The sequence below is a fragment of the Nerophis lumbriciformis genome, linkage group LG25 (genome assembly GCF_033978685.3).
Source record: "Nerophis lumbriciformis linkage group LG25, RoL_Nlum_v2.1, whole genome shotgun sequence".
Classification (NCBI taxonomy): domain Eukaryota; kingdom Metazoa; phylum Chordata; class Actinopteri; order Syngnathiformes; family Syngnathidae; genus Nerophis; species Nerophis lumbriciformis.
In genome coordinates, this window is record NC_084572.2 from 8,652,501 (window position 1) to 8,678,892 (window position 26,392).

At 31.5% G+C, this 26,392-nt stretch overlaps 1 protein-coding gene across 1 annotated transcript in view; it reads right to left on the reverse strand.

Annotated features, from left to right (window-relative positions):
• Positions 1 to 26,392, reverse strand: part of rerg (RAS-like, estrogen-regulated, growth inhibitor) — a 61,975-nt gene that overhangs the window by 23,777 nt on the left and 11,806 nt on the right. The window contains exon 2 of the mRNA XM_061984488.2: positions 20,559 to 20,687. Coding sequence (XP_061840472.1) covers positions 20,559 to 20,619 — 61 coding nt within the window. The 5' untranslated portion in view covers positions 20,620 to 20,687. The remainder of the gene's footprint in view (positions 1 to 20,558; positions 20,688 to 26,392) is intronic.

The following is a 26,392-nucleotide window of genomic DNA, read 5'->3' on the forward strand; positions in this document are numbered from 1 at the left end:
TTTTTTTCCCACACATACATATATATATATATATATATATATATATATATATATATATATATCAGTGACGTGCGGTGAGGTTGATGACTGGTGAGGCACTGACTTCATCACAGTCAGATTTACAAACATATGAACCCTAAAGAGTATCTTATTCACCATTTGATTGGCAGCAGTTAACGGGTTATGTTTAAAAGCTCATACCAGCATTCTTCCCTGCTTGGCACTCAGCATCAAGGCTTGGAATTGGGGGTTAAATCACCAAAAATTATTCCCGGCCGTGGCGCCGCTGCTGCCCACTGCTCCCCTCACCTCCCAGGGGGTGATCAAGGGATGGGTCAAATGCAGAGGACAAATTTCACCACACCTAGTGTGTGTGTGACAATCATTGCTACTTTAATTTAACTTTAACGTTACACATACAAACTGTAGCACACGAAAAAGCACATTTAATTAAAAAAAACGTTATTATGGTCTTACCTTTACTTATAAGTGCGGGAACAGTGGTGTTGGTGTTGGAGGAGTTGTGAATGAATGAAATATGAAATCCATGCTGCAGTCTGCAGGTGTACCTAATGTTGTGTCCCTGCAGTCGTTCACGGCTCCTCCGGCGCGAGCAATGTTGTTTTTGCACTTTTTGGCTTCTTGTTAAGTGACTTTTTTTGGGTGGATTCGGTCTTGCACGTGGAGGGTTTGGGTGTGGGCTTTGGTTGGTGTGGCTGAATACATATAACAATTTAATTGATTTGTTTTCTTTTTACATTTTTTTTCTTTCCATGATGGCAGGTGAGGCCATAAATACATATATATATATATATATATATATATATATATATATATATATATATATACATATATATACATATATATATATATAAATGATAAATGGGTTGTACTTGTATAGCGCTTTTCTACCTTCAAGGTATTCAAAGCGCTTTGACACTACTTCCACATTTACCCATTCACACACACATTCACACACTGATGGAGGGAGCTGCCATGCAAGGCGCTAACCAGCACCCATCAGGAGCAAGGGTGAAGTGTCTTGCTCAGGACACAACGGACATGACGAGGTTGGTACTAGGTGGGGATTGAACCAGGGACCCTCGGGTTGCGCACGGCCACTCTTCCACTGCGCCACGCCGTCCCTATATATATATATATATATATATATATATATATATATATATATATATATATATATATATATATATATATACATATATATGTGTATGTATGTATGTATATATGTATGTATGCATAAATATATGTATGTATGTAAATATATATGTATGTATGCATATATATATATATATATGTATGTATATATATATGTATGTATGTATATATATATGTATGTATGTATATATATATGCATGTATGTATATATGTATATATACATATATACATGTATATATACATATATATATATATATATGTATATATATATATATATATATATATATATATATATATATATATATATATATATATATATATATATACATGATGTAAGTGCCTATATTAGTTACATCAGCCTACTATCAAAATGACTTTAAAAGTCTTATATAAGTGTTATAATGAAGACAACACATGATGTAAGTGTCTATATTAGTTATATTAGCCTACTATAAAAATGACTTTAAAAGTCTTATATAAGTGTTATAACGAAGACAACACATGATGTAAGTGTCTATATTAGCTATATTAGCCTACTATCAAAATCATTATTAGGTGCCCAAAGATTCACATCTCTAGTGTTTACATGTTTTTATTTAATACATGTGTGTAATAAAACACATACTGCATGTTTGCATCGTATTGATTGATTTATGTTGTTGTTTTTTATGGGTTTTTAAAAAGCTACAGATTGAGTTTTAGCACACATTTGTTCCAAGTGAAGAATATTGCTCTAACACCAGAAATATTATTTTGGGAAATGAACCTAAAAAAAATAAGCACACGTCATTCCAAATCAACCTTTTGACTTGACGAGTCTGCACATCCACAGTCTTGTGGTTTTTGGTCTGGCCCAGCATCCCCCCCCCACCCCCCCAAACCAGCTTCCTGGAGGTGGTAACCAGCCAGAGTTGTGCAGGTTTGGCGCACGCCTTGGTTTTCCTTCACTGTCTGCCTTCCAAGACGTGAAATCATTTCTTGTTGTATTGTTATTCAACATCTCTGTGAAGGTTGGATGAGATCGGGTGTCATACCCTGCTCGCTCTTTATTGCTGATATGAGCCGCCCCTTCTTATATTTCATTCAATGGTGAACCACGCAAAACCAACCCATGTTTGGATTCTTCAGATAAAACTCAAAAGCATTAAAACAATTTTAAGGCAAAGTTTGCTGACTCTCCATAAATGCTCAAATGCAAGGGAGTCCAAAGTGTGGCCCCCGGGGGCCCACATTTTAAAAATACTGTTTAATTTTTTTTAAATAATAATAAAAAACACATAAAACTGTGGACTAAAAAAAGAGCAAACGGGGGAAAATGTAACAAGAAAAAGTTGCAATGTTGACTTTAATAACACAAAGCTGCCATGCTGGCTATTTTTTTTCTTTTCTTTAAAACTGGCATTGCTCACAAAATTATAATGCATCAAAATGAATGTAAACACTTTATTGACCCTTTCAAATCTCCAATTACTCGACATCAAATATTAAACTTTGACATAGCTTTGCTGGAAAAACATTTCAACAATAATTTCCGTGGGTTTTTTTTTTTTTTTTTTTTTTTTTTTTTTTTACTGTTATTTTACTGTTATAATCAACGTTGTTATGAATTATTGACTTATTTAAGGCACCAATTACTTGTGTCTAAAATGTTAAATTTTGAAATATTTTTTCATTTGTTGGGGGGGAAGTATTCCATACTTTGTGTTTTTGCCATAAAAAATTGGGGTTTGTTTTTAGCAAAAAGGGCATAAAACAAACAACCAGCAAAGAAAAAAAAAAACAAAAGCTATATGTATGTATGTATATATATATATATATATATATATATATATATATATATATATATATATATATATATATATATATATATAATTTATTTTATTTAATGTTTTTTGGGTTTTTTTTTTTGCTGGTGGTTTGTTTTATGCCCTTTTTGTAAAATAAAAAAAATAAAAAAATGTAATGGCAAAAACACAAAATATGCAACATTATCCCCCCAAAAAATATTCAAAGTGTAATATTTGATGTGAAGTAATTAGAGCCTTAATGATTCATAACAACATTGACTTTATTTCATTATTATTTTATGAGCAATAACAGTTAAAAAAAAAAAATATATATATATATATCATAAATATATATATATATATTATAAATATATACTGCGAAAATTATCAGGGACCCAAAAGGTCTCTCCTCATAAAAGTGTTAAAAATATGTTACTTTTTTTTTACTTTCAACATTTGAGTTTCAAGATAATTTTCAGATCAATTCCTAGATTATAATTTTTTTTAAATATTTTATTGTTGGTTTGTTTTATGCACTTTTTGTCAAAAAATAAATAAAAAATAAAATGTATGGCAAAAACACTAAATATGCTATATTCCCCCCCCCCCCCCCCCCCAAAAAAATGTTCAAAGTGTAATATTTGGTGTGAAGTAATTGTAGCCTTAAATAAGTCAATAATTCATAACAACATTGATTTTAATTAATTATTATTTTATGAGCAATAACAGTAAAAAAAATAAAAAAATAAATTAAAAAAAGAAATTCCGCACAAATTATTATATATATATATATATATATATATATATATATATATATATATATATATATATATATATATGTCTTAATAAGGTAATCCAAAAAATAGTGCTCGATACCGTAGTAGAGCATACATATATATATATATATATATATATATATATATATATATATATATATATATATATATATATATATATATATATATATGTATATATATATTTATATATATACATATATATATATATATATATATATATACATACAGAATTGTGGGATTGATCTAAAGTTGAACTAGAGCAGGGGTCACCAACGCGGTGCCCGCGGGCACCAGGTAGCCCGTAAGGACCAGATGAGTCGCCCGCTGGCCTGTTCTAAAAATAGCTCAAATAGCAGCACTTACCAGTGAGCTGCCTATATTTTTTAAATTTTATTTATTTACTAGCAAGCTGGTCTCGCTTTGCTCAACATTTTTAATTCTAAGAGAGACAAAACTCAAATAGAATTTGAAAATCCAAGAAAATATTTTAAAGACTTGGTCTTCACTAACTGACAAAGAAACAGATAACAGATTTGGTGTCCAGATCAAAGTGTGACATGATTTTTTTTTTAATTTGAGAGTTGACTTTTGTATTTGTACAAACATGGTGCAAAGTAATTCATGATTTGTTAAAAAATGCTAGTGGCTAGCTAATTAAAATGAGATATTGTGATTTCACAAGACTGTCTTAGAAGTGATCATTTGAAAATGTTTAATTTGAAAAATGTGCACTTAGAGAAAATATAAAAATAAAGTGTTGCATATTGATATTTATCTGTTTCTATGTATATTTATTGTGAGAAATCATTAAGATGATCAGTGTTTCCACAAAGATAAATATCATTAATTATTAATAATAACATAGAGTTAAAGGTAAATTGAGCAAATTGGCTATTTCTGGCAATTTATTTAAGTGTGTATCAAACTGGTAGCCCCTGCGATGAGGTGGCGACTTGTCCAGGGTGTACCCCGCCTTCCGCCCGATTGTAGCTGAGATAGGCTCCAGCGCCCCCGCGACCGCAAAGGGAATAAGCGGTAGAAAATGGATGGATGGAAACTGGTAGCCCTTCGCATTAATCAGTACCCAAGAATTAGCTCTTGGTTTCAAAAAGGTTGGTGACCCCTGAACTAGAGACTTAAGTATTGAAAATAAAATACATATTTATTTTTTTTAAACGCTTTTATGTTGTTATGATTTAACTATTGAAGGCTCCAATTATTTCACATCAAATATTACACTTTGAAATATTTTTTGAGAAAAACCAACTTTTAATGAAGGACTCGATCTGAAGTTGATCTAGAAACTTCCGTGTTGAACGTTTACAAAAAAGCATGACTTATTTGCAACACTTTTATGAGTGGGACCCTTTTGGATACAAAATCATTTTAGCGGGATGGAATTTTTTTTTACTGTTATTCCTCAAAAAATAATAATGAATCAAAGTCAATGTTGTTATGAATTATTGACTTATTTAATGCTCCAATTATTCCACATCAAATATTCTACTTTGACATTTTTTGGTAGGAAAATATAGCATATTTTGCGCTTCTGCCATCATTTTTTTTAAATGTAAATGTTTTATTACGATTTTTATTTTATTTTTCCAAAAATGGCATAAAACAAATCACCAGCAAAAAAAAACATAAACATATATATATATATATATATATATATATATATATATATATATATATATATATATATATATATATATATATATATATATATATATGTACATATATATATATATATATATATATATATATATATATATATATATATATATATATATATATATATATATATATATATATATATATATATATATATACATATATATATATATATACTGTATATATGTGTATATATATATGTATGTATATACATATATATATATACTATATATATATATATATATATATATATATATATATATATATATATATATATATATATATATATATATATATATATATACATACACATATATATATATATATATAAATCACGGGATGAATCTAAAGTTAAACTAGAGACCTAAGTGTTGAAAATAAAATAATAAAAAACTTTTTTTAAACACTTTTATGTTGTTATGATTTAATGAACTATTTAATGCTCCAAGTATTTCACATCAAATATTACACTTTGAAATAATATATATATATATATATAGTATATATATAGTATATATATATATATATTTTCATTAAATTAATTAATATATATTAATTAATTAATATATATTAATTAATTAATTGCGGGATGCATCTAAAGTTGAACTAGAGACTTAAGTGTTGAAAAGAAAATAGATATTAATATTAAACACTTTTATGTTGTTATGATTTAATGAACTTTTTAAGGCTCCAATTACTTCACATCAAATATTAAACTGAAATATTTTTGCAGGGAAATATTTTACATTTTGTGTATGTTTTGTTTTGTTTCTTTGTAGATCTGAATTGGATCTGGAAACTTCAGTGTTAAAGAAAAAAAAAATGGCTGAGTTACTTTTAACACTTTTATGAGTGGGGACCCTTTAGGATCCATGAAAAATTTTAGTGGAATTTTATTTTTTTTACTGTTATGAAATAAAATCAATGTAATGAATTTTTGACTTATTTAAGGCTCCGAATACTTCATATCAAATATTACACTTTGACATTATTGGGTGAAAATATTGCATATTTTGTGTTTGCCATAAAAAGTTGTATTTATTTTTTTGACAAAGTGCATAAAACAAACCAACAATAAAACATTTAAAAAAAACAAAAAAACAAAACAAAACGTATAATCTTGGAATTGATCTGAAAATTGTCTTGAAACTCAAATGTTGAAAGTTTAAAAAAAAAGTTATATATTTTTAACACTTTTATGAGGGGAGACCATTTGGGTCCCCAATAATTTTCGTGTGATTTTTTTATTTTTATTTTATATTTTTATTTGTTTTACTGTTATTGCTCATAAAATAATAATGAAATAAAATCGATGTTGTTATGAATTATTGACTTATTTAAGGCTCTAATTACTACACATCAAATATTCTAGTTTGAAAAAATGTTTTGGGAAAAATATTGCATATTTTGAGTTTTTGCCATTTAAAACTAATTGGGTTTTTTTTTTTTACAAAAAGGGCATGAAACAAACCACCAGCAACAAAAACATTCCAAAAAATGATGTATGTATATTATATATATATATATATATATATATATATATATATATATATATATATATATATATATATATATATATATATATATATATATATTATATAAATGTATTTTATATATATATATATATATATATATATATATATATATTATATAAAAAAAATTATAATTGCAGGATGGATCTAAAGTTGAGCTAGAGAAGTATTGAAAATAAATATTACTTTGTTTTAAACACTTATGTTGTTATGATTAAATGAACTATTTAAGGCTCCAATTATTTCACATTAAATATTACACTTTGAACATTTTTGGGAGGAAAAACAAGTTTTAATGAAGGAATCAATCTGAAGTTGATCTAGAAACTTCAGCGTTAAAAGTTTTTTTTTAAAGTATGACTTATTTTCAACACTTATGAGTCGGTCCCTTTTGGATCCACAAGATTTTTTGTGGGATTTTTTTTACTGTTATTGCTCAAAAAATAATAATGAAAAAAATTCGATGTTGTTATGAATTATTGACATATTCAAGGCTCCAATTATTACACATTTTTGGGGGGGAAATATTGCATATTTTGTGGTAATGCCATAAAAAAAAACAGTTTTCTCTGACAAAAATGGCCTATCACAAAAACAATATTTACTGATTTTTTTTTAAATTTTATATCAACAGATAGACCTGCAGTTGATGTAGAGATTTAAGCAATGAAAACTAAAAATAATGACTTTTTAATTTAGTTTTTATTTATTTATTTTTGAGTGAGCCCCTTTTGGATCCCAGGGGCCAAACTTGAGGGGAGCCTTAAAGGTAAAACAAAAATGTACATAGTGTAATGGTTTGAACAATTATTTTTTCAGTGACCACTCATGATACTTCATCAGGACGTTGCCTACAGCCGCAGATGTTGAGTAAATAGTAAGACATCTGCAGGAGGCTGAAAAGAGGCGTGGATGGGAGCATCCAGTAGAGACGGGTGATAAATAACTCTATTAAATCTCATTTTATCTGCAGTACTCGCAGATCAGACACATGCTGCTTTTTGTCTGGAACGCCATTTAAAAGCTTCTCGGCCGTGATTGCCAACATTCCTTCACGGCCATAAAGCACCATCATCAAAAAGATGCTGGAGCGGCAGACAAAACATTTATGTTTATTCAGCACGTTCAGTTTGATGGGAAAATGCTGCCTTGTTCCAGGGAGAATTGCGACTTTGCCGTTGCCATGGTGACCACTGGATACACCACCGGCGGTATGTAAGTCACCAGGGCAAGATGACCACTAATTACCACTCATGCAGTTATGCGACACGCACACTTTTTTTTTTTTTTTTCCATCCTCATATTTTTAGGGTTCTGAGTGAAGCTGAAGCATTTGCGACAATCTTCCATGAATTATATAAGTGGTAAAAAAAACAGTTTGTTTCTTTTAAGACAGCAGGCAAATCAAATGACCGAACCATGGCACTTTACTTATATGACACAATCCAAACAACCTTCCCGAGTCATGGTACAAAAGCAATTTACAAAATAAAAATGCAGCTAACATAAAGGTCATCAGACATGGTCACTCATACCACAACCTGCTCTCTGAACGTTGAAAAATGTCCAAACACCATTAAAAAAAAAATCAAGATTACACCCATTTAAATCCATTACAATGCATGATGGGAAAAATGTAAAAACACTCTCTCCACACTTATCCATGTTTGGCACATTTTAGCTGCTTGATATTGTTAAGTGTTATAATAAGAGCAACACGTGATGTAAGTGTCTATTAGTTGTATTAGCCTACTATCAAAATGACTTTAAAAGTCTTGTATAAGTGTTATAATGGAGGCAACACATGATGTGTCTACATTAAATATATTAGCCTACTATCAAATTACTTTAAAATTCTTAAGTGTTATAATGAAGGCAACACATGATGCAAGTGTCTATATTAGCCTACTATCAAAATGACTTTAAAAGTCTTATATAAGTGTTATAATGAAGGCAACACATGATGTGTCTATATTAGTTGTATTAGCCTACTATCAAAATGACTTTAAAAGTCTTATATAAGTGTTATAAGGAAGGAAACACATGATGTAAGTGTCTATATTAGCCTACTATCAAAATGACTTTAAAAGTCGTATATAAGTGTTATAATGAAGACAACACATGATGTAAGTGTCTATATTAGCCTACTATCAAAATGACTTTAAAAGTTGTATATAAGTGTTATAATGAAGGCAACACTTGATGTAAGTGTCTATATTAGCCAACTATCAAAATGACTTTATAAGTCTTATATAAGTGTTACAATGAAGACAACACATGATGTAAGTGTCTATATTAGCCTACTATCAAAATGACTTTAAAAGTCTTATATAAGTGTTATAATGAAGGCAACACATGATGTAAGTGTCTATATTAGCTATAATAGCCTACTATCAAAATTACTATAAAAGTCTTATATAAGTGTTATAATGAAGGCAACACATGATGTAAGTGCCTATATTAGCTATATTAGCCTACAATTGAAATGACTTTAAAAGTCTTATATAAGTGTTATAATGAAGGCAACACGTGATATAAGTGTCTATATTAGCTATAATAGCCTACTATCAAAATTACTATAAAAGTCTTATATAAGTGTTATAATGAATGCAACACATGATGTAAGTGTCTATATTAGCCTACTATCAAAATGACTTTAAAAGTCTTACATCATGTGTTGTCTTCATTATAACACTTATATAAGTGTCTATTAGTTATATTAGCCTACTATCAAAATGACTGTCGCAGGCTGACGCAAATTTTTGTTGCAGAAATGTTGAAATGTATTATTTATTCTACACATTTTTACAACATTGGAAAACATTAGTAAAATTTCTCAGAGGGTGAGATAACTCCTGGAAATGTCTTAGAATGGCCAAAGATATAATGTGTGTGTCCAAGTTAACTTCTAATGGATTTATTACAATCTTTGCAAGTTGGGTAACGTTTGCTGTGGTCTGGAACAACATGGCACACTAACAACTATCAGAAATGCAGCCAATATTACATACAGATAATGTGTCAGAGGACATAAGTGAAGGAAATGAAATGAGCTCAAATATAGCTACAAACATAATGATGCAATATGTACATACAGCTAGCCTAAATAGCATGTTAGCATCGATTAGCTTGCAGTCATGAAGTGACCAAATATGCCTGATTAGCACTCCACACAAGTCAATAACAACAACAAAGCTCACCTTTGTGCATTCACGCACAGCATAAAACGTTTGGTGGACAAAATGAGACAAAGGTGTGGCATAAAACACGTCTTTCTGTGGCAGCGTCGGAGAAAGTTGTAAACAAACTGTTGCGTCACAGTCCACACAACTACGATGAGTTCAAGGACAAACCGGCACTCGCCAAAAACTCATCAGTGAAGCATGTTTAATAAAACTGTTGGATTTTTACCGTTATTGTTAAAAAATGATATTGAAATAAAATCAATATTGTTATGAATTATTGACATATTTAAGGCTTTAATTACTTCACAGGAAATATTACACTTTGAACATTTTTGGGGGGGAAAATATTGCATATTTTGCGTTTTTGCCATTAACTTTTTTTAGTTTTTTGACAAAAAGGGCATAAAACAAACCACCAGCAAAGAAAATAATAATAAATACATTTAAAAAAAATTAAATAAATATATTTATTTTATATATATATATATATATATATTTATATGTTTGTTTGTTTTTTTTATTTTATTTATATATATATATATATATATATATATATATATATATATATATATATATATATATATATATATATATATATAAATATATATTTATTTATATATATATATATATATATACATATATATATATATATATATATATATATATATATATATATATATATATATATATATTCAATTTTTTTAATTATTATTTTCTTTGCTGGTGGTTTGTTTTATGCCCTTTTTATCAAAAAACTAAAAAAAAATGTATGGCAAAAACGCAAAATATGCAATATTTTCCCCCCAAAAAATGTTCAAAGTGTAATATTTGCTGTGAAGTATTTAGAGCCTTAAATATGTCAATAATTCATAACAACGTAATAGTGTTGAAAAAATAAGTCATACCATTTTTTAACTTTCGACACTTAAGTTTCTTGATCAACTTCAGATTGGTTCCTTCATTAAAAGTGTATATATATATATATATATATATATATATATATATATATTATTATTTTTTAAATTATTATTTTATATATATATATATATATATATATATATATATTTATATCGCGAGATGGATCTAAAGTTGAACCAGAGACTTAAGTGTTGAAAATAAAATAAATATTAATAATAATAATGGATTAGTATTATATAGCACTTTTCTAGACACTCAAAGCACTTCACAGAGGGGTGAGAACCCATCATTTATTTTTACAACTCATTCATTCACCAGTGTGAGCAGCACCGAGGGCAAGGGTGAAGTGTTCTGCCCAAGGACACAACGGAAGTGATTTTTTTGGATGGTAAGAGGCGGGAGGTGAACCTGCAACCCTCAGGTTTCTGGCACGGCCACTCTACCCAATTATTTCACATCAAATATTACACTTTGAAATAATTTATATTGCATATTTTGTGTGTTTGCCTTATACAAAATACGTTTTGTTTGAAACAAACTAACAATAAAACGTTTAAAAAAAAAAAAAACTTTTAATGAAGGAACCGATCTGAAATTGATCTAGAAACTTAAGTGTCGAAAGTTAAAAAAATGGTATGACTTATTTTTTCAACACTTTTACGTTGTTATGAATTATTGACATATTCAAGGCTTCAATTATTTCACTTTAAAATCTTTTTGCAGGGAAATATTGTTTATTTTGTGTATAAGTTTTGTTTGTTTGTAGATCTGGAGTTGTTCAGTGTTGAAAGTTTTTTTTTATTTTTTTAAGTATGACTTATTTTTAACACTTTTATGAGTGGATCCACAAAAAAGTGGGATTTCTAACAATCAGGAATGTTTAAGTCATGTTTGTCCTCCTACAGAAACCAAAGTAAAACAAAACATTTTAGAAAAATCTCCATGGAGCCACTAGGGCGGCGCCAAAGAGCCGACCCCCGGGTTTAGTCACTAATTGGACAAGGTTTATGTGCAGCTGCCAATTGTCAGAGGAGCCACACTTGAGTTGATGCTCTCTGCTCTGCGGGGGTCCGCCACACGACATCATCACAAACCTTTCCAACAATGCCGGACCCTCGGCACACGAGTCCACTAGCACCTCTTTCTTTCCATCTGGACACAGAAGTACACTATATTGCCAAAAGTATTTGGCCACCCATCCAAATGATGAGAATTAGGTGTCCCTAATCACTTGGCCCGGTGTATCAAAACAAGCACTTAGGCATGGAGACTGTTTCTACAAATATTTGTGAAAGGATGTGCCGCTTTCAGTGATTTCCAGCGTGGAACTGTCATAGGATGCCACCTGTGCAGCAAATCCAGTCGTGAACTTTCCTCGCTCCTAAATATTCCAAAGCTTTATTATAAGAAAAGTGAAGCGTTTGGGAACAACAGCAACTCAGCCACCAAGTGGTAGGCCACGTAAACTGACAGAGAGGTCAGCATAGTGCAAAGACTTTCTGCACAGTCACTTGCTACACAGCTCCACACTTCATGTGACCTTCCAATTAGCCCACGTACAGTACGCAGAGAGCTTCATGGAATGGCTTTCACAAGACTGCCCTGCAGAAGTGAGTATCTGTGCAACTTCAAACAAACCTCGATTTTTCCTTGTGACCAAAGGCAGTGGGAGGTAAATTGGCCGCCTGAGGGGCCATGTTTACGGAGAGGGGAGATTCATTAGCGTCAGCGGGCCGCCGCTAAAAGGGGCTGTGTTTAGACTCTCCTTGGTGATGAGATCACCGTGTGGCCTTTAATGTGACGAGCAATCCCGCTGTGTCCTCTTTTTTTAAAATAGCAACAATGATGCAGAGCTGCATGTGTTGTCGTGAAACAGTCGATGTCTTTGCTTCCTTTCATGTAGGCCGTGTTACCTCGGTTCTTGTTTGTAGTCTCCGTTCCAAAAGGGCAGACGACTGGTCGGAAAATGGAATCATAAATATGTGAAGGAGGGGTGAATGGATGTTGTACAAAACCCCAAAAGCAGTGAAGTTGTCACGTTGTGTAAATGGTAAATAAAAACAGAATACAATGATTTGCAAATCCTTTTCAACTTATATTCAATTGAATAGACTGCAAAGATAAGATATTTCATGTTCACACTGGAAAACTTTGTTATTCACAATAACATGCAATATTTACATGATGTAAGTAAATATGTAGTATCTAGTAACATTCATAATAACATGTAATATTTACATGATGTAAGTATATATGTAGTATCTAGTAACATTCATAATAACATGTAATATTTACATGATGTAAGTATATATGTAGTATCTAGTAACATTCATAATAACATGTAATATTTACATGATGTAAGTATATATGTAGTATTTAGTAACATTCATAATAACATGTAATATTTACATGATGTAAGTATATATGTAGTATCTAGTAACATTCATAATAACATGTAATATTTACATGATGTAAGTATATATGTAGTATCTAGTAACATTCATAATAACATGTAATATTTACATGATGTAAGTATATATGTAGTATCAAGTAACATTCATAATAACATGTAATATTTACATGATGTAAGTATATTTGTAGTATCTAGTAACATTCATAATAACATGTAATATTTACATGATGTAAGTATATATGTAGTATCTAGTAACATTCATAATAACATGTAATATTTACATGATGTAAGTATGTATGTAGTATCTAGTAACATTCATAATAACATGTAATATTTACATGATGTAAGTATATATGTAGTATCTAGTAACATTCATAATAACATGTAATATTTACATGATGTAAGTATATATGTAGTATCTAGTAACATTCATAACAACATGTAATATTTACATGATGTAAGTATATATGTAGTATCTAGTAACATTCATAATAACATGTAATATTTACATGATGTAAGTATATATATGTAGTATCTAGTAACATTCATAATAACATGTAATATTTACATGATGTAAGTATATATGTAGTATCTAGTAACATTCATAACAACATGAAATATTTACATGATGTAAGTATATATGTAGTATCTAGTAACATTCATAATAACATGTAATATTTACATGATGTAAGTATATATGTAGTATCTAGTAACATTCATAACAACATGTAATATTTGCATGATGTAAGTATATATGTAGTATCTAGTAACATTCATAATAACATGTAATATTTACATGATGTAAGTATATATGTAGTATCTAGTAACATTCATAATAGCATGTAATATTTACATGATGTAAGTATATATGTAGTATCTAGTAACATTCATAATAACATGTAATATTTACATGATGTAAGTATATATGTAGTATCAAGTAACATTCATAACAACATGAAATATTTACATGATGTAAGTATATATGTAGTATCTAGTAACATTCATAATAACATGTAATATTTACATGATGTAAGTATATATGTAGTATCTAGTAACATTCATAACAACATGTAATATTTGCATGATGTAAGTATATATGTAGTATCTAGTAACATTCATAATAACATGTAATATTTACATGATGTAAGTATATATGTAGTATCTAGTAACATTCATAATAGCATGTAATATTTACATGATGTAAGTATATATGTAGTATCTAGTAACATTCATAATAACATGTAATATTTACATGATGTAAGTATATATGTAGTATCTAGTAACATTCATAATAACATGTAATATTTACATGATGTAAGTATGTATGTAGTATCTAGTAACATTCATAATAACATGTAATATTTACATGATGTAAGTATATATGTAGTATCTAGTAACATTCATAATAACATGTAATATTTACATGATGTAAGTATATATGTAGTATCTAGTAACATTCATAATAACATGTAATATTTACATGATGTAAGTATATATGTAGTATCTAGTAACATTCATAATAACATGTAAAATTTACATGATATAAGTATATATGTAGTATCTAGTAACATTCATAATAACATGTAATATTTACATGATGTAAGTATGTATGTAGTATCTAGTAACATTTATAATAACATGTAATATTTACATGATGTAAGTATATATGTAGTATCTAGTAACATTCATAACAACATGTAATATTTACATGATGTAAGTATATATGTAGTATCTAGTAACATTCATAATAACATGTAATATTTACAAGATGTAAGTATACATGTAGTATCTAGTAACATTCATAATAACATGCAAGATTTACATATTTTGATCATTTTAAGCATGCGGCTGCATATTAATTTCACAGACGCATCACAACGTTCACTTTCCCTTCAACAACCACAGGACTACTAATCATGGCAGACTTGATGAGAGACAACAAAGATTACTTTGGGACAAATGATGATCCAGAAACGTCTATTTTTGAACCTGAATATAAGGAGGATAAGCTATAAGTTTTGGAAGCTGTGTGCTAAAAAGATGCAGCTTTAGTCAAACACTAAGCATCATGTAGCAGTATTGCTAAATGCTAAACAAGATATACAAACATAATAAAACAATCACGTACTGTACAATGTCTGCTCTCACTGGGATAAAGACTGATGGGATGTTTGTATCTTCCCGTTTAGATGAAGAATTAATCATAATTCTCACAAAGAGTTTTTAAAAAAGTGCCGCAAACAAGCGTCTTTTCGTGTCTTTCTCGCCATAAGTCGGATGACAAAATTGACCAACTTTCTATAAACCCCAAAAGCAGTGAAGTTGTCACGTTGTGTAAATGGTCAATAAAAAGAGAATACAACAAATCCTTTTCAACTTATATTCAATTGAATAGACTGCAAAGACAAGATACTTAATGTTTGAACTGGAAAACATTGCTATTTTTTGCAAATATTAGCTCATTTGGAATTTGATGCCTGCAACATGTTTTCAAAAAACTGGCACAAGTGGCAAAAAAGACTGAGAAAAGTTGAGGAATGCTCATCAAACACTTATTTGGAACATCCCACAGGTGAGCAAGCTAATTGGGAACGGGTGGGTGCCATGATTGGGTATAAAAGCAGCTTCCATGAAATGCTCAGTCGTTCACAAACAAGGACGGGGCAAGGGTCACCACTTTGTCAACAAATGCCTGAGCAAATTGTTTAAGAACAACATTTCTCAAGCAGCTATTGCTGTCATGACTTGGTCTTGGGTGTTAGTTTTTCCGGGATGCAACGGAAAGTTGGCTCGGGCGAGACGAGAATGTAAGTACATTTTTATTTTAAGACTATAACTATAAAAAAAAGGAAGTAAACAAAAGGCGCGCACAATGGCGGAGAACAAACTATGAAACCAAAAAGACTATAAACATGGAACAAAAACTTACTTGGCTTGGACAAAAATAGTAGCATGAAGGATGGGCATGGAAAGAAGTGTCAGGAATGGACAGAGCATAAATGTGAGGATGTCGTCAGAACGACAAACTGAAAACAATGAACTTAAATACTACAGACATGATTAACGAAAACAGGTGCGTGACTCAAAACGTGAAACAGGTGCGTGACATGACAGGTGAAAACTAATGGTTGCTATGGTGACAAAACAAAACAAAAGTGCACAAAAAGTCCAAAAACAAAACCGAAGATGACTAAAATAAAACATGATCACACATACATGACAATTGCAAGGAATTTAGGGATTTCACCATCTACGCTCCGTAATATCATCAAAAGGATCAGAGAATCTGGAGAAATCACTGCACGTAAGCCATGATATTACACACCTTGGATCGGTACTGCATCAAAAAGCCACATAAGTGTGTAAAGGATATCACCACATGGGCTCAGGAACACTTCAGAAAACCACTGTCAGTAACTACAGTTGGTCGCTACATCTGTAAGTGCAAGTTAAAACTCTACTATGCAGAGCCAAAGCCATTTATCAACAACACCCAGAAACGCCGCCGGCTTTGCTGGGCCTGAGCTCATCTAAGATGGACTGATGCAAAGTGTAAAAGTGTTCTGTGGTCTGACGAGTCCACATTTCAAATTGTTTTGGAAACTGTGGACATTGTGTACTCCGGACCAAAGAGGAAAAGAACCATCCAAGTGTAAAAGGCAGCATGTGTGATGGTATGGGGGTGTATTAGTGCCCAAGACATGGGTAACTTACACATCTGTGAAGGCACTATTAATGCTGAAAGGTACATACAGGTTTAGGAGCAACATATGTTGCCATCCAAGCAACGTTACCATGGACGCCCCTGCTTATTTCAGCAAGACAATGCCAAGCCACGTGTTACAACAGTGTGGCGCTCTTTGAGGATGATGTCGGTGTGTGAGGTGTGGCAATGGCTGCTACTGGCGGTGAGGCTGCTGCTGTTGGCACCGCCTCAAAGCGTATAAAATGCGGCTAATTTATGGATTTTTCTTGGCCATGAAGCAAGTAGTTGTCATTAAACTCCTGCAAAGACACTTTAAATGGTGAGGTATTGTTTGTGCTACGGCGCCATCTTTTGGACGAGTTCACTCACTTGTCAAGTACAAGGGATCCCATGCATGCATGGGAGGTGGAATGAGGGTCTGATCGCCCGTAAGAGTTTTCAGTGCCATGTGTAACATGTTCCTGCAGGAGCCGTGACATAACGCCTGTCGCTTTAACAATCATCCGCCATGTTTGCTCCTTTCTAAGAAAGAGCATGTGTACATTCTCAACTATATATAATCCTGAAGTCCAGGTGGACATTTGTATCGGGGCCACCTGCGAAGGTGAGACCCTCATCCCTGGCTGCAAGCAACACACCACCCTGCTTATGGAGGATTTAGGGGGGGTACACTTTCTCTCTGCTGCAGCTGCAGGACGTTCTCAGTCGGAGGATGTTTTTTAAGAGCTTTACTGTCCTTGTTATTATGGGAAGATTCTGGAAAACTGGTGCAGCACATCTCCTGCACCTTACGTGGGGGATGGGGGGGGGGGGGGAGCATCTCGGAATGATAATGACCCTGATTTTTGTTTCCAAGGACACTAAGCAGGGATAATGAAGGTATTTAGGCCAAAACACACACACACACACACACACACACACACACATATGCGCGGTGTCTTTGCAAAGAAAATAGAGCGGGATTTATGTTGAGTGTAAAAAGTGTGACAGAAAAGACTTGGGAAGGTCACTCAGAGACAATTCAAAGATAACGTGCTCAAAAATGGGACTTGATGGAAAAAAAAACAGAATATATAAATAAATAAATGATAAATGGGTTGTACTTGTATAGCGCTTTTCTACCTTCAAGGTACTCAAAGCGCTTTGACACTACTTCCACATTTACCCATTCACACACACATTCACACACTGATGGAGGGAGCTGCCATGCAAGGCGCTAACCAGCACCCATCAGGAGCAAGGGTGAAGTGTCTTGCTCAGGACACAACGGACATGACGAGGTTGGTACTAGGTGGGGATTGAACCAGGGACCCTCGGGTCGCGCACGGCCACTCTTCCACTGCGCCACGCCGTCCCAATATATTCATATTGACCTCTTTCAAGTTGCATGGGTGGAAAAATGAACCGGTACTAGGGTTGCACGCTATACCGGTACTAGTATAGTATCGCGGTACTAATTAATCAAAAATGGTACTATACTCTGTTTGAAAAGTACCGGTTCGACACAATGTAGACAAAATAATACAATTATATATGTGTGTGTGTGTGTGTGTATGTGTATATATAATATATATATATATATATATATATATATATGTGTGTGTGTGTGTGTGTGTGTGTGTGTGTGTGTGTGTGTGTGTGTGTGTGTGTGTGTGTGTGTGTGTGTGTGTGTGTGTGTATATATATATGTGTATATATGTATATATATATATACATATATATATATGTATATATATATATATATTTATATATATATGTATGTATATATATATATATATATATATATATATGTATGTATGTGTGTATACATATGCATGTAAGTGTGTATGTATGTATACATATGTATGTGAGTGTGTATGTGTGTATACATATGCATGTGAGTGTGTATGTATGTATACATATGCGTGTGTGTGTGTGTGTGTATGTATACATATGTATGTGAGTGTATGTAAATATGTATACATGTATATACATGTATGTAGATATGTATACATATGTATGTGTGTGTATATATGTATGTATATATAAGTATGTGTGTATATACTGTATGTATGTGTGTATACATGTATGTAGATATGTATGTGTGTATATATGTATGTACGTGTGTGTATATATGCATGTGTTGGTACACATGTATATGTATACATATGTATGTGTGTGTGTTTATATGTATACATATGTATGTGAGTGTGTATGTGTGTATACATATGCATGTGAGTGTGTATGTATGTATACATATGCATGTGTGTGTGTGTGTGTGTGTGTGTATGTATACATATGTATGTGAGTGTATGTAAATATGTATACATGTATATACATGTATGTAGATATGTATACATATGTATGTGTGTATATATGAATGTATATATAACTATGTGTGTATATACTGTATGTATGTGTGTATACATGTATGTAGATATGTATGTGTGTATATATGTATGTACGTGCATGTATATATGCATGTGTTGGTATACATGTATATGTATACATATGTATGTGTGTGTGTTTATGTGTATATGTGTATGTATACATGTATGTATATATGTACACATATGTGTGTGTAAATATAAGTTTGTGTATATGTATGTGTGTGTATATGTGTATGTGTGTATACATGTTCGTATATATGTACACATGTATGTGTATGTATATGTGTGTATATATCTACACATGTGTATGTGTGTGTATATACAGTATGTATATGTGTATGTATATATGTATACATATGTATACATATGTATGTGTGTATACATGTATTTATATGTATATATAAGGATGTGTGTATATATGTATGTATGTATGTATATATGTATACATACAGTATGTATGTGTGTATATATGTGTGTATACATGTATGTATAAATATATATGTATGTAAATATGCATTTATATGTATGTGTGTGTGTATATATGTATGTGTGTATACATGTATGTATATATGTACACATGTATGTGTATGTATATGTGTATGTATATATGTATACAGTACATATGTATACATGAGACACTTGTGATTTAGGGCTACATAAATAAACATTGATTGATTGATATGTATGTGTGTGTATACATGTATGTATATATGTGTGTGTGTATACAAGTATGTATACATATGCGTGTGTATATATGTATTTATATATGTATACATAAGGATGTGTGTATGTATGTATGTATGTATATATGTATACATACAGTATGTATGTGTGTATATATGTATGTATAAATATATATGTATGTAAATATGCATTTATATATATGTGTGTGTGTGTGTGTGTGTGTGTGTGTGTGTGTGCGTGTGTGTGTGTGTGTGTGTATGTGTGTAAATAAAGTATATATATGTATGTATGTACTGTATATTTATGTCAATAATCACCTGATTTGCCAACTCCTGCTCGGCCGAAGACGGCGAGTTTCACCTCCGGACTTTTGGCCATGATTGTGATGCTCAGTGAGCTGGGAGGTCAACCGTCCATCTTCTTGTCCACACCGGAGGAGTCAGCGTCTGTGCAGGAAGACACCTTTTGTGATTGATGACACACTATTGATTAGTACACACATATGCCCGTACATGGTGGTACACACACATGCCCGTACATGGTGGCACACACACATGCCCGCACATGGTGGTCAATTAGTCATCCCCTTCATGATTATGCAAAATACCCGAAGATTGCTGGTGAGGTTGAGATAATTGGCTCTTTGCAACTTTGATTGGTTAAACTTAATCCCCAGGGATCAATACTGGAACCGGAAATTGTTCAATCTTTATTTAAATGACATTTGTAAAGTTGCAAAAGATTTAAAGTTAGTATTATTTGCAGATGATACAACAGTGCTTTGTTCAGGAGAGAACACACACAAGATAATGCAAATAATAACAGAAGAAATGAACAAGTTAAAAAGATGGTTTGACAAAATCAGACTATCTTTGAATCTCAGTAAAACTAAAATAATAATATTTGGTAACAGTAGAAAGAAAAGTCAAACACAAATACAAATAGACGGAGTAGACATTGAAAGACTAAATGAAAACACATTTCTAGGTATAATGATTGAGGACAAAATGAACTGGAAACCTCAAATAAAAATATATACCAAATAAAGTGGTAAGAAATATTTCAATAATGAATAAAGCAAAATATATATTCTAGGCCAGGGGTGTCAAACAGATTTTAGATCAGGGGTCACGTGGAGAAAAATCTACTCCCAAGTGGGCCGGACTGGTACAATCACGGCACGATAACTTAAAAATAAAGACAACTTCAGATTGTTTTCTTTGTTAAACACAGAAGTCCTTCATACCAACAGCCATCAGACTGTATAGTGCATATGTACTTAAATGTATAATAAACTGTATTTATATTATTCGCAAGTGAATAATGCTGTATAATAGACAGTATTTTTATTATTCACATGTGAATAATGTTGTATAATAGACTGCATTTATATTATTTGCATGTGAATAATGCTGTATAATAGACTGTATTTATATTATTCACATGTGAATAATGCTGTATAATAGACTGCATTTATATTATTCGCATGTGAATAATGCTGTATAATAGACTGTATTTATGTTATTTACATGTGAATAATACTGTATAATAGACTGTATTTATGCTATTTACATGTGAATAATGCTGTATAATAGACTATATTTATATTATTCACATGTGAATAATGCTGTATAATAGACTGAATTTATATTATTCACATGTGAATAATGCTGTATAATAGACTGTATTTATATTATTCACATGTGAATAATGCTGTATAATAGACTGTATTTATATTATTCACATGTGAATAAGGCTGTATAATAGACTGCATTTATATTATTCACATGTGAATAATGCTGTATAATAGACTGCATTTATATTATTCGCATGTGAATAATGCTGTATAATAGACTGTATTTATGTTATTTACATGTGAATAATGCTGTATAATAGACTGTATTTATGTTATTTACATGTGAATAATGCTGTATAATAGACTATATTTATATTATTCACATGTGAATAATGCTGTATAATAGACTGAATTTATATTATTCACATGTGAATAATGCTGTATAATAGACTGTATTTATATTATTCACATGTGAATAATGCTGTATAATAGACTGTATTTATATTATTCACATGTGAATAATACTGTATAATAGACTGTATTTATATTAGTCACATGTGAATAATGCTGTATAGTAGACTGTATTTATATTATTCACATGTGAATAATGCTGTATAATAGACTGTATTTATATTATTCACATGTGAATAATGCTGTATAATAGACAGTATTTTTATTATTCACATGTGAATAATGTTGTATAATAGACTGCATTTATAATATTTGCATGTGAATAATGCTGTATAATAGACTGTATTTATATTATTCACATGTGAATAAGGCTGTATAATAGACTGCATTTATATTATTCACATGTGAATAATGCTGTATAATAAACTGCATTTATATTATTCGCATGTGAATAATGCTGTATAATAGACTGTATTTATGTTATTTGCATGTGAATAATGCTGTATAATAGACTGAATTTATATTATTCACATGTGAATAATGCTGTATAATAGACTGTATTTATATTATTCACATGTGAATAATGCTGTATAATAGACTGTATTTATATTATTCACATGTGAATAATGCTGTATAATAGACTGTATTTATATTATTCACATGTGAATAATACTGTATAATAGACTGTATTTATATTAGTCACATGTGAATAATGCTGTATAGTAGACTGTATTTATATTATTCACATGTGAATAATGCTGTATAATAGACTGTATTTATGTTATTCACATGTGAATAATGCTGTATAATAGACTGAATTTATATTATTCACATGTGAATAATGCTGTATAATAGACTGTATTTATATTATTCACATGTGAATAATGCTGTATAATAGACTGTATTTATATTATTCACATGTGAATAATACCTAAGTGTTTATTGTCTATTGTGAGCGAACTGTGGTGCTGAATTTCCCCCAGGGATCAATAAAGTACTTTCTACTCTATTCTAAAAAAAAAAAAAAATAGAACAAGCACATTCTGAAAATGTACAAATCATAATGTTGTTGGGTTTTTTACACTTTTATTTGTCCTTATTTATACTTTCTGAATAAATGATGTGATAATGTTCATTAATCAATTCATTGGTGTTAATTTTCAATCAATTGAGATACAGACAGTAATATAAAAATCTAATTACAGGATGTTATTTATGTAGTTTGCTCATTTTCCTCGACTGATGTGACGTGATCCAGTGGTTTATTTTTGTATAAATGCAGCATCATCTACAAAGATACAAAGAATTGCTATTGTGACATCTAGTGGACACATTTAGAACAACAGTTTCTTTCATTCAAAAATGTCATCTTATTTTTTATACTTGGCAAACTCATCCCACGGGCCGGATAAAACCGGTTCGTGGGCCTGATCCAGCCCTCGGGCCTTACGTTTGACACCCCTGATCTAGACCAAAAGTCACTTCATATTCTCTACTGCTCGCTAGTGTTACCATATCTGAGTTATTGTGTAGAAATGTGATGAAATGACTACAAATGTACACTTCATTCATTAACGGTGTTACAAAAAAAGAATCAGTTATAATAATAATAAATAATGTTGGATATAGACAACATTTAAACACTTTACTTATTAAATCAAAAATACTGAAATTCCACCACATAGTGAATTTGTAAACATCTAAAATTATGCACAAAGCAAACAATAACCTGCTACCCAAGAAAATAGAATTCTCCTCAATTATAACCTTAGAGAAAAATGTAATTTAAAACATTTGTACGCACGTACAACACTTTAGACCTTCAGTATATCAGTATGTGGAATTAAATGATGGAATGGTTTTAATATGATCCACTTCAAGAAACTCTTCAAACTTGAAGTGTTTACAAAGTACAAAGAAGAATATAAACATTATGAATTTACAAAAGCCAAAAGCAGTGAAGTTGTCACGTTGTGTAAATGATAAATAAAAAGAGAATACAACAAATCATTTTCAACTTATATTCAATTGAATAGACTGCAAAGACAAGATATTTCATGTTCACACAGAGAAACTTTGTTATTTTTTGCAAATTTGAGCTAATTTGGAATTTGATGCCTGCAACATGTTTCAAAAAAGCTGGCGCGAGTGGCAAAAAAGACTGATAAAGTTGAGGAATGCTCATCAAAGACTTATTTGGAACATCCCACAGGTGAACAGGCTAATTGGGAACAGGTGGGTGCCATGATTGGGTATAAAAGCAGCTTCCATGAAATGCTCAGTCATTCACAAACAAGGACGGGGCGAAGGGTCACCACTTTGTCAACAAATGCCTGAGCAAATTGTTTAAGAACAACATTTCTCAACCAGGTATTGCAAGGAATTTAGGGATTTCACCATCTACGCTCTGTAATATCATCAAAAGGTTCAGAGAATCTGGAGAAATCACTGCACGTAAGTCATGATATTACGGAGCTCAGGCGGTACTGCATATCAGCCATATCAGATCATTGCAAAATAAATAACATCATAGACCGAGACAACGGCAAAATCATCGGCACAGAAAGTAACAAATTCAAACGCTTGATTAAGGAGGCGATCGAACTAAGGAAGCGTTGTGTGCATGCATGTGTGATGTATCATGTTGTGTGCATGCATGTGTGATGTATCATGTTGTATACATGCATGTGTGATGTATCATGTTGTATGCATGCATGTGTGATGTATCATGTTGTATGCATGCATGTGTGATGTATCATGTTGTGTGCATGCATGTGTGATGTATCATGTTGTATACATGCATGTGTGATGTATCATGTTGTATGCATGCATGTGTGATGTATCATGTTGTATGCATGCATGTGTGATGTATCATGTTGTGTGCATGCATGTGTGATGTATCATGTTGTATGCATGCATGTGTGATGTATCATGTTGTATGCATGCATGTGTGATGTATCATGTTGTATGCATGCATGTGTGATGTATCATGAAGTATGCATGCATGTGTGATGCATCATGTTGTATGCATGCATGTGTGATGTACCATGATGTGTACATGCATGTGTGATGTATCATGTTGTATGCATGCATGTGTGATGCATCATGTTGTGTGCATGCATGTTCCAAATAAACACAAACACACAAAGGAAAAAATGATAAGGCAAAATACCTAAAGACTGCTGAGATAATTAGCCGTTTTCAACTTTGATTGCTTCAAGTTAGCTGTGATATTTTTTTTATTTTTTTTAAAGATATTAGTGCAGTGGGTCAGACACAGCATTTCTCCCACGCAGCAGCAGCAATACTCGGGGAACACCACTCAGCCCTTGCCAACATCATTCCTGTCTTTGCCTTTTTCTGTATCCGCCCACTGCAACCATTTCCTGACCTGACACACACACACACACACACACACACACACACACCCTGCAATTATCTATCGAAGTCACGGATGAATGGAATCTTTCCCAAGGTAATCAAGCCAGGAGAGATATGGCTAAATGCATACTAACTGTACCAGCCAGGTACTGCAGGAATGCATTTAAATGAAAGAATTATAGAGCTTAAAGGTTAATTTTCGAAAGCAGAGGTACATCACATTGATGGAGTGGTCTCTTTTAAAGTGGGGACACTCGGCTCATTTGTTTGTGGGGCCAGGAATGATTTCTCCCTTCACTATTACAGCAGTTTCCGGACTATAGAGAAACCCTGTTTCCATATGAGTTGGGAAATTGTGTTAGATGTAAATATAAACGGAATACAATGATTTGCAAATCATTTTCAACCCATATTCAATTGAATATGCTACAAAGACAACATTTTTGATGTTCAAACTCATAAACTTTATTTTTTTTTTTGCAAATAATATTTAACTTAGAATACGTGCCAAAGTAGTTGGGAAAGGGCATGTTCACCACTGTGTTACATCACCTTTTCTTTTAACAACACTCAGTAAACGATTGGGAACTGAGGAAACTAATTGTTGAAGCTTCTCAGGTGGAATTCTTTCCCATTCTTGTTTTATGTAGAGCTTCAGTCGTTCAACAGTCCGGGGTCTCCGCTGTCGTATTTTACGCTTCATAATGCGCCACACATTTTCGATGGGAGACAGGTCTGGACTGCAGGCGAGCCAGGAAAGTACCCGCACTCTTTTTTTATGAA